General features: G+C 40.3%; 1 protein-coding gene across 7 annotated transcripts; it reads left to right on the top strand.

Moving 5' to 3' along the window:
* Window positions 1-1,143: 1,143 nt before the first annotated feature.
* On the top strand, window positions 1,144-10,383 carry HUS1 (HUS1 checkpoint clamp component). 7 transcript variants are annotated; one of them, XR_003073685.3, is made up of 10 exons: window positions 1,144-1,217; window positions 1,517-1,644; window positions 2,143-2,319; window positions 2,986-3,093; window positions 4,007-4,081; window positions 6,077-6,176; window positions 6,510-6,641; window positions 8,039-8,043; window positions 8,355-8,440; window positions 10,194-10,383. XR_003073685.3 is itself a non-coding variant. In XM_025147602.3 (9 exons), exons 1-9 carry the CDS (start codon window positions 1,166-1,168, stop codon window positions 10,233-10,235), a joined length of 819 nt encoding a protein of 272 aa, XP_025003370.2. In that variant the 5' UTR covers window positions 1,144-1,165; the 3' UTR covers window positions 10,236-10,383. The 7 variants fall into 7 exon arrangements, 5 of the variants coding, with proteins under 5 accessions (XP_025003370.2, XP_015131400.1, XP_040552251.1 ...); XR_006938602.1 differs by having other exon boundaries at window positions 8,352-8,440; XM_025147602.3 differs by lacking the exon at window positions 8,355-8,440.
* The last annotated feature ends 240 nt before the right edge of the window (window positions 10,384-10,623 follow it).

Raw genomic sequence — 10,623 nt, 5'->3', positions numbered from 1 at the left:
ACTCTGTATATAAACATACTTGTTACCAGCAGTGCTTTTAGTCATATGTTCAGGAGAGGGAATTCTGCTCTGAGGTGAGCCCTTTGACCTTCACTTTGGGTTAATGCCAGTGTTTGGAAAAGCAACTGACAAAGCTCCACTTCTGTGTGATTCTACACAGGCAGATTTTGCAAAGTCACAGAAATCTGGGAATTAAACTCACTAACCCTAATGCCAGCGTTACTGTATTGCAGCACTGAGTGCTCCTTCTAGCATGCATACCCAAGAGCTAAACCACACAGACTGTATACACTCAACATGTGAATATTTATACAGTTTCCATGAAATGCCTGCTTATTCCTAGAATTGCTATACATATTAAAACCTAATATTATGCCTGTACTATGTTAATACATGGTTCTCGCAAGGGGTCTTTGGTGGTCATGGAGTTCCACTGGCAGTTGCTATCCATCCAAATGTTGTGTGCCAAGTAGGTCAGATCCCATATTTGATCAAGAAATTATTTATTAAAAAAATCGGCTTCTGGCTAAGCTTCTAATTATCACATCAACCTTGTAATGGTGCCTATATTATCAACTCCAGCAGAGTACAGTATAACCTCCTCACGGCTTGTGGAATGTTAAGACTCTGCTTTCAGAATTGACATGACCTGCTTATCTAGAAAAACAACCCACCCCAGCCAGTTTGCTGCAGACTCTCAGTTAATTGCTGAAGTCTCAGTTAATTGCCAGGTATCACTTCCACACAGTGTAAGGTGTCTGAAATCCATGCTTCTCTCATAGAGCTCTCGGGACAGAAACCACTCTTTCCCTGGCTGTACCAGACACTGAAGTGCTCCGGGCTGGTGGAATACTCTGCTCTGGTAACGCCGGCCGGAGCACCTGCAGAAAACACGACAGCCGGCACCCATCGCCTCCCTCTCTGCCACGGGGCTGAGATCACCCCCAGCGAGCCACCTGCCTCCAGTCCCACGTCCGGCAACCCGCCGCCCAGCACCTTCCCGGTCCAGTCCTGTCCGATGTGATCCGGCCCGGGCCTTCCGTCCGACCTTCCTTTCCCGCCGGGCAGCTTCCGAGAGCCGAGCGCAACGCCTCCTTGGCCCCGCCTATGGCTTTATAATTAAGGGAACGGCGTGGTGTTGCTGTGGTTGGTTGTTGTGGTGGCCATGCGCTTTAGGGCTAAGATCGTGGATCTCGCCTGTCTCAATCACTTCAGCCGTGAGTATGCTGGGGTGAGGGTACTGGGATTGGCCGTGTCACGGCTAAGCAGTTTGGGCTGCCTTTCCCGAGGAAACGGAAGTGGAAGGGCTGTGCGCGCTGGCGGTCTCCGATCACTCTGCGTGCTCGTGCGGACTCGGGCCGCGGGCAGGGAGGCAGCGTGAAGTTGTTTGCTTTGCCACGATGTGTTTGGGAGTTTCTGCGGTAGCACGAGTTGTGATTTTGGCTATAGAGCTTTCTCCTCTGCCGCCGTGGCACGCAGCATGGAGCAGTTTCTGCTGTTCCCTCTACCCCACCAGGTGTAATTAACACGATCGCAAAATTAGCCAAGACCTGCACCCTGCGTCTTACCGTGAACAAGCTGTATTTCATCCTCTCCGACAGAGTTGCTAATGGAGGAGTCAGTATGTGGTGTGAGCTGTGCCAGGTAAGCCGGGGAAGTTAAATATCCACATGGCCTTGAAAAATAGTGCCTGTAGTGAGACCTCTTTTACAAGTTGTTTCTTATAAATACAGCCCTTTACCTGAGGTGTCTCAGACCTCTCATGGCCTGTCTAGCCACTCAAGGCATTCAGTTTTGCACGACTGCCTTTTAATTGTGCAGGGCTGGTGTTTCTGTCTGGACACTGCTTTTCCTTGGTTGTCTGTCCTGTGTAAAGGGCTTGCCCAGAACTGGAAACGGTGAAGCATAACTCACCCCTTCTACCATATATTTCGAGGACTTGTGGACACTGGGGGAGAATCTGGAGTTAATAGTTTGACCTCTGAAGCACTAGATCTCCATCTTCACGTAGCCTGTATTGATTCCTGCAGGTGGTGCTGGGTGGAGGATACCTGCTATGACCAACTAAGGTCTGTTAAGTCAAACTTGCACCTCTTTCTTTTTTTTTCTTTTAATTTATTTCTCAAATTTCGAACCTTGCAGGGGAATTTCTTTGATGAATTTCAGATGGAGGGAGTAGCTGCAGATCACAATGAAATATATTTAGAGCTCATGCCTGAGAACCTGTCAAGAGCATTAAAAACTGCCCAGAATGCAAAGGCAGTGAAGATCAAGTTGACTAACAAACACTCTCCCTGTCTCAAAGTTGCCGTGGAGCTAGTAAGTGCAACAATGCTTTTATCATCATTATTATGTTAAAATTGTTCAAAATTAAGTGCTTTTCTCTAGATCAAATTGTATCTTTGGTAGTCTTTGTGTAATTCTAGAGAACTAAATAAAGAAAAATTTTGGCATTTTTCCCATTTACTGGCATTTCCTACTGTTAAGGTTGGTAACAGATAATGCCAGAATTGTATTGTCCAAAAGACAAGAAAGGAGTGGGGGAGAAATGAAAGCTATGTGGCTGAAACATCTTTGTCCAATATCTTTGTCACCCACTACCTTCCTCCGTTTCTCCATTCTCTACATTTTCTGTGGTCTGTTGCCTTCTTATTGAAGCTCTTAGGTGCAAGAGGTTTCGGTGTAGTCTCTGACTCTTTGGTTTGCTTTTGCTTGTCTTGCTATTCAATTTCAAGTAGCACATCAAAGTTTTTTGTTGTTAACTCTCCTTCACAGTTCAAGGTTAGCTCATAGGTACTAATGACTCTTAAACTCTTCTGAACTCAAAATCAGCTTAATAGAGGACCCATAGAAAAATAGAGAAGTGGAACTGAGTATCTGGGGTAGTTGGATCTAGTTTTTCCCAGTCTGGGTCTGAAAAACTTGGATTCATAATTGAAACTGTTTTTTACTTAAAAAAAGAAAACATGCTCTGTCTCTCTCGAGCCATCCTTATCAAGCAGCAGTAGGATTGTGACGCATGACATTCCTGTGAGGGTTATTCCCAGAAGACTGTGGAATGACTTCAGAGAGCCTGTTGTGCCAGACTTCGATGTAAGCCTCTGTTTTTATGTTTCCTATGGAGTGAGAAGGTTTATACTGCCATGGGGTATTCTGGCAATGGGATTTGGAGAGGAGAAGGAACAGAAAAGGGAAAGCTAGAGGTTTGGAGAGGTTACATCTTGACAAGAGCCCCAGACCAGTAAAAATGGAGCAGATAGTTACAAGTTGCTGCTATATTATTTGGGATGGGGCAATGGAGAAGCAAAGGACTTGCATAGCTTTGTATAGAAGTGTCTCCAAAACACTAAGCTTTGTGATTACTTCATATGATTTAACTGCTTAAGCAATGAGTAGCCCAAATAATCTGCTGTGTCTGAAATTTCTAGCCTGCCTGGCAGAGTTACTTGTATGTTTTTTCTCCTTTTTTTTTTTTTAATATCCTTTTTAACTTTCAGCAGAATTGCAACTAAAGGTCCTTGTGCAAATTGTGTTCCTATTTGAGGATATAGTTCTCTGTTACCTCCATAGCTAAGATTATTTCAAATCTGAAGATGTAAGACACGGTAGAAACTTGATGCATTCTGTTATTTCAGACACCAGTGTGGTTTCAAAAACAATTGGCTGTAGTAACTTTTAACTGCTCAATTACTCAAATGTAGGTTCACATGAGGGTCTTAGCTATAAAAAATATCTGTCCTCTGTTTTCAACACTGATGTGGGATACTGCATCTGAAGCAATTACTAGAGGGATGGCCTGTTACTGGAATGGGAAAGAGTTCTTTTGTTCTTGGATTGTTTGCTGATTTTAGTTAAATATTGTGTTCCTTCCACTCAGTATGTAGCTGAGGAGTCCAAGATAAGGATGTACTTGAAGGGGAAATTAGGCCATTACAGATAAAATACTGTCATGAATGTAGGTTGATTGGTTTTTTGTTGTTGTTTGTTTGTTTGTTTGTCTTTCTAGGTCAGTATTTACCTACCAGTGCTGAAAACAATGAAGAGTATTGTGGAAAGAATGAAGAATCTCAGCAATTACATTGTAAGTTAAGGCACCTAAGTCTTGTCCTACAGACCTCATTTTATCCTGTATGTAACACTTCTCCCTGTTGTGTGAACTGATGTCTCTATGTTATATTTTGTTTTTTGGATGGGATAGATTTTGAGTTTAAGGTACCTGAAGGTTGTGTAGGTGCTGAAGAGAAGTGATGAAGGGAATGATGGAATTTGTTTTAGGACTGACAGTGAAGAGCTTGTCCAGGACCTCATAGAACATCCTAAAAGAACATGATATATGTTGCTACAAGTCACTCTTTACAGATGGAATGAAATTGCAGTCTTTCATGAAGCATGCTGGACACTTTATAGGTGACTCCATTAAAAAGAATTCCCTATTAAGTGAGCTTTTTTTTAATAAATGACCTTGTGGTGAACTTGAGGTATGATTTGGAGGAAATCTTTTTAATGGCTCAGGGATGTCAGCCTGTGCTTTAGATTATGACTTGGTGAGTTTGCAGCCCACCCTGAGTTTCTGGAGGTGGTAGGCCTTTCATTGAAGGAAGCCTTTTGCAGGTGGTCTGAAAATGGGTTGTTTGTTTATTTAGTTTCTCCAGAACTGAAAGTCCTGAAATTTACCAGCATTGAAGTAAGTAGCTATAGAGCTTTGGAAAGGTTTTGAAACTGTCTGTAACAATTCTGATAAATGGGATTTTTTTTTTTTTTTTTTAAATGAGGAGTCCTGAAATTGGGTAGTTCTGTCTTAGAAGGCTTGAGAGGTAAATGCTGACTTTCCGTCAATTTTTGAAGGTGGCAGTTGTCCTACAAATAGATGAGTGACATACTTCAAAGTCTTCTCCTTTGTAGTAAACCTTTTGGAATTTTATTTTTCCTCCGTATCTAACTTTCTTCCCCAGTGTCCTCTGTGAAGTCCTTACATGCAACAAAAGCACAGTGTGTAACTGCTTTGTTTCCAGAGTTGATGACCTCTTATCACACAGGATAGCTGTATGATGGGATTGATCTTTGGTGTGTAGCAACACTCAGAAGAGGTAGTATGTCAACACAGGTCATAACCTTCTTCCTGAGTTCCTAACCTCTTTCTCTGAATTGTGTTTATAGTCAAAACTAGGTAAAACTTTAGGAAATACTTTTGATAACTCTAAGGGAGGAGACAGAGTACTTGCACCTTGTACATGCTTTTCTGTTACTAACAAATAAAAATATGAAGTGTCACAATTATTTATGCTAGATGGATCTTGGTAGTAAATTTGGTCAAGATGAGAGCTGCAAAAACTGCTTTCAGAAGGTCTTTCAAACAGTAATTGGTCATTCTGTGTGCATCTCCCATTCCGTAGGAATTTTTGGTTGTCATATGAGCATCTGTAAAAGTACTGAGAATTCTTCTGATCACAGAAATCCTGTGTGTGGATGTGCATTAGTAGTCCTCTTATTTGCCTAGGATTTGTGTAAGATAATGGATTGTCTTCTGGTAGGATAGCATTTTCAGGATGGAACTTGAAGGCTTTCAGCACGTTTTCAGAGTTCCTTGCGTTCCCAAGTCCTGCTTGGATTTACTGCAAAACTGATGCCTGTTTTTGAGTCTTGGAAAGCGACTGCAGATTAGCTCCTAGTGCATCCAATTTTCTGTGTGTGTTGTATCAAATGCGTATGTGTCTTTCTGTTTGTTGAAAAGCTAGAAGAAAATGCAGCCAATGTTCCACTTCTACAGTTTCAGTCTCTTGTTTCAAAGTACTTTTTTCTTAGCACATGGACCTTCTAAAGCCAATACCTATTCTACAAGTAATGGAGAGTGATTAAATTATTCTCCTCATAATTTGAGGGAGGTTTGTCTAGGATTGTTCACACAGGAATGATAAGAAATGTATTCTGTAGCTCAGCATTCAAATATTTGAACTGTATTGAAAAATGTACAGTTGAGCTGTAAAGGCACTGAAGCACTTCTGGAAGCTTGAATCATGTTATTCCTCTGTCGTTCTGCAGCTCAAAAGAGACTTGCTTAAAATTAATTGTATTGCAGGTGATTGAAGCAAATTTGAGTGGAGAAATGAACTTAAAAATAGAAACTGATGTAGTATCTGTAACAACACATTTTAAAGATTTGGGAAATCCTCCCTGGGGTAAGTTTTCCTGTTTCCTACCTCTTGTGTCTGTTTGATCTCATTATTTAAGTACTGTCAATAGTACCTACCTTCTGTTAGTACTTAGAAAATGCTATCAAATCCTTTGAAGTCTTCAAATGAAACCTTAGAAAGTGTCCAATTCTCATGTTTGAGGGGCAAATCTCTTCCAGTAATTTTGACAACTTGCTGGAATAGTGAGCTTCCACTTCCTTGCCGTGCTTTTGCTGATAAGCACCCCCTTTGAATATCAACTGTTCTGTAATTATCAGGTGCATCCTTCTAAGTTTTGAAATCCCTTCTGATTTTTTACTAAGTGTTGTGTTCTTTCAGCATCAGAGGATGGATGTCAAAGCTCTGCTCAAGGCAGAGATCTGCAAAGCATGGCTGAAGTACGCATAGACATCAAGAAGTTGCAGCAGCTGCTTGTAGGACAGCAGGTCAATCCCACAAAAGCCTTGTGCAGTAAGTTGTACTGCTCTGTTTACAAACTCTGTTTAAGGAAGGGATGTTTGCTGTGCTTGTAGTCTTAGGTGAATAACATATCTTCTGTTTTGTTGCTTTGAAACTTCACTGTTTTTACTGCACCTGAGAACTTTTAATGTTTCTGATTTTAGTCTGTGAGCATCAGGTCTTAGGTTCTTCAGGAAGAAAAAAGTTAAACTAAAAGCATTTAGCCAGGACCTTTTAAAAGTATCAATAGTCAGACTGAATAATAGAACCATGGAGTATCCTGAGTTGGAAGGTACCCACAAGAGTAATCTACTCCTTGCTTCACAAAAAAAAACTACTTAAAAATTCAACTATATGTCTGAGAGTGTTGTCCAAACACTTCTTGAATTACAGCAGGCTTGGTGCCATGACCACTACCCTGAGGAGCCAGTTCTTGTGCTTGACCACCTTCAGAGAACCTTTTCCTAAGCCAACCTGACCCTCCTATGATGCTGCTCCATGCTGTTCCCTTGGGTCCTATTACTGTCACCAAAGAGTTCATGAGGAAGCTGTAGGTTGCTCTGAGGCCTCCCCTCAGCCAACTGTTGGTTGAACAAAGCAAGTACCCTCAGCTGTTCCTCATGTGTCTTACCCTCTAGATCCTTCACCATCTTTGTTGCCCTTACATCTTTGCTTACAAATGCTTTTAAAGCTAGGTGAGTTCATCATTTCTCCCCTCAGAAACAATTAATTTTTTTTCTCATTGGCATTCCAGGTTAATACCAGCCTGACTATTCATGAGTGTTGTTTTTGTTTGTCTGCTTTTTTTTTGTTTGTTTTTTAATTGCCTTTGTTTTGAAGTTAAACTGAGAGCTGAATTATTTCTGGAAAGCTGTGGTTTATGCTAGAAGAATAGATTTACTGACTTTTTCTTTTTCCCCTCATGTGCTTTCTTACATCCAGAACCAAATTGATTCTGATACCAAAATGGTATCAGATAGCAGGTGTTTCTAACCATTGAAAAAGTGTGTTCCCCTTAAGCAAAAGTTGTACAAGGGTTTATATGTCATTTTGATAACTCTGCATGCTTTTCTCCTGGACTTCTGACTTCATAAGAGCATCGTTGCACTATGGTTTAGTGCAGACACTAGGGCTTTCCCAGAGAAGATTAAGTTATGTGTGTAGCATTATATGCCTGTGCATTATGTATTTCCATTTTGGTATCAGCATTCATGGGCTCCAGTAATCCTCAATAGGCCCTCAAGTACTTTAATATTTCAGGGTTGTATGTCTGGTCATACTCTTTACTTCAAAGTATACTTTAAAATGACATCCTGTATCAGAAGTGATGTTGTATTCTTATGGCGACATTCTGTAAAGTATTTGCCATGCTTCAAACTGGATTTGTGTTTTTTTTTTCTCTTTAACAGATATCGTAAGTAAAAGAATTGCCCACTTTATCTTGCTCCATGAGGATGTTTCACTTCAGTACTTTATTCCAGCGCTTGCCTGAATGTTTTGGAATCACAGCCATTTTCCAAGCTAAGGCCTTTTCCACAAACTGGGATAGCAACTTACCTTGGTGTTATCTGTTTGGTTTATTTTTGTGATTTCCTGTAAGATAGGGTTGGGGGGGGGGGGGGGGGGGGGGGGAGGAAAGGGGTCAACGTTCTTAATTAAATAAAATTTAAGATGTAATCCAACAACTGAGTCAAATAAATGCTTTATACTGTTGTTTTGAAGCAGCTGATACCTGTGCTTGTTGAGTCACTGGATCTGTAGAAATCTCAGGTTCTTAATGGTGCTGCTTGTCTGCTTCCAGAAAGGACAAGGTAGGGTGGTCATTTCTTTGTTAGGAATATATGTATATTTTTAATATATGGGATATTCAGCCTGTGGATATTCACATTTAATGTTTTTATTCTTTCCAAAAAGAAGACAGTTTTGGGTGTTATGGTGTGGTACAATCAGGAAGGTATTTACTGCATGTGTTTACTTGAGGTCATGCAGCACTGAGCATCAGGCAGCTGTTAAGCCATTTTTTAAAATTTTTTTTATTTTAATTTAAATAGTTGAGAAGCACTGTGATAAAGTTCTGACTCCAATGGCAGAAAATCTTGAAAGCAGAAAACTTTCAAGACGTGTACACCTCCTAGTTATCCTGATACGTCCATTTGAGATGAACTGCTGCTGAGTTATGCTTCTATTGTCTACACTGTGTTCTAGTTAAAGAGCAAGTCCAGTAGGAAGTAAGACAGATGAGTAATCTAGAATAGAAGTTTTCTGGAGCGATTATAGATTTGGGGTCCTAATTAAGTATTGTTGTTCTTGAGTGGGGAAATAATGCCAATTTGGCATTGTTGGAAACACTTGGAATCAGTACTTTTCCATCAGGCAAAGCTATCGGTGGAGCAGCAGTTGTTTTTGTTTTACTTCTGTATTGCAGTAGTGGGCGCGCGCCCCCATGTGGCAACGGCGAAAACATGCACTGAATCGGTGAAACATTTAACCATTATGCACCGTTTTCTCCTGTCACAGTTAATTACTCTCCTGTTCCCCTATTAGCTAGGTACTCCAGGCTCGCAATATATGCAACACATTTGCTTATCTACTTTTCCATATAAAGCCTATTGTTTTTAAGATCGTTTTGTACTTTTCTGTGAATGCAGACGAGCGATGTTTCTTGAAGCTGTCATACTTGTTTTATTGCATGCCAGGCTTTCCTTATTCCACTCTGTATTTTTGCCTTATCCCTCACTACTTACAAAAGCCATCTTTAAGAAAGAAAAAACCCATATCAGGTAGTATCTAAAGGTTAATAACCCCCAATTCCTGCCTTATGATACCTGTTATGCTGTTCTGACAAGCATAAATTATTCATTTACATTTATTTAGCAGCCTTTCCTTTTTCAATGAACTTGCACATTCTTTCACGAAAGTTGATATTGTTCATGTGTGATCACTGTGGGTGTTGTTCAAACCCTTTGGACTAATTTCTTACCCTGTTCAGGACATCCTGGCTATTTATAAATAAATACTTTACTATTTATCTCTCTTTTTACAATGATGGACACATGTGGTATATTATCTCAAATTCTGTCAGTCACCTTCTCACAGAAAAGATTGCCACATTGCATTTTTGGGTATATTTTGAGTGAAATAAAAAAATTATTCTGTGCAACACAGATTATAGTTTTACTTACTTCAAACAAACCATTCAGAATGCCATAGTATGGTAAGTCTTTAATGGTACAGGTTTTCAATCTGAAATTAAGGAGACTTTATTACCACGTTTCTCTCCAGGGCAAATTTCTGTCTTTGCAAAAGCTCCTCAGTATAGCATCCTTACAGTTGGTCTTAAATGCAAGTTGAATAATGCACTGTTTTTGCCTGGCTTCCTGTTTAATTATAGTTGCTTTCCCCCTAATAAAAATGATGTGACTATTAACAACAAAACCATAATTGGAACTGCTGGAAGTTCAAAGTGGACAATTTTGTTCCTAGTAAAAGAACTTCCTCTGTTAATCACATATCTCATCTGGATGACGTGAGGAATTCATTAACAGGATTTTGTGCACTTTTCAGCACAGAATTGCAAAATCATTAAGGGTTGGAAGGGACCTGTGAAGATTGTCTAGTCCAACATCCCCACTCAAGCAGCATAGAAAAGTATCCAGGTGGGTTTTGAATAAATCCAGAGAAGGAGACTGCAACCTCTTGGAGCAGCTTGTTCCAATGCTCTGTCATCCTCACAATAAAGAATATTTTCCTCATGTTACTGTGGTCCAGTTTGTGCCCATTGCCCTATGTCCTGTATCTCCCTGCTGTCAGTTCATATCTTAACCTTTTCTGATGTAACAAAATGGGCTTGGAAATTTCACTGGCAAGAATTCATAGTTACAGTGTTTATTGCTTAACTTCTTTGCATCACCATCAATTATGTGTCACCAGACAAAGCCCAGCCCAAATAAAACCCCTTAACATTGATCTGGTATTAAGAAGCAGGCATTCTTTG

This window comes from Gallus gallus, chromosome 2 (genome assembly GCF_016699485.2).
Source record: "Gallus gallus isolate bGalGal1 chromosome 2, bGalGal1.mat.broiler.GRCg7b, whole genome shotgun sequence".
NCBI classification, from domain to species: Eukaryota; Metazoa; Chordata; class Aves; order Galliformes; family Phasianidae; genus Gallus; species Gallus gallus.
The sequence above is the reverse complement of the archived record's forward strand: the minus strand, read 5'-3'. Positions and strand labels throughout refer to the sequence as shown.

What these genes read in the sequence shown, in the direction of transcription:
- HUS1 (XM_426029.8), top strand. Translation starts at nt 1,166, where the DNA reads ATGCGCTTTAGGGCTAAGATCGTGGATCTCGCCTGTCTCAATCACTTC. An exon ending in TCAAAGTTGCCGTGGAGCTA is followed by an intron (nt 2,320 to 2,985) that starts GTAAGTGCAACA and finishes GTCTCTCTCGAG; the next exon opens with CCATCCTTATCAAGCAGCAG. An exon ending in TCCCACAAAAGCCTTGTGCA is followed by an intron (nt 6,642 to 8,038) that starts GTAAGTTGTACT and finishes TCTCTTTAACAG; the next exon opens with ATATCGTAAGTAAAAGAATT.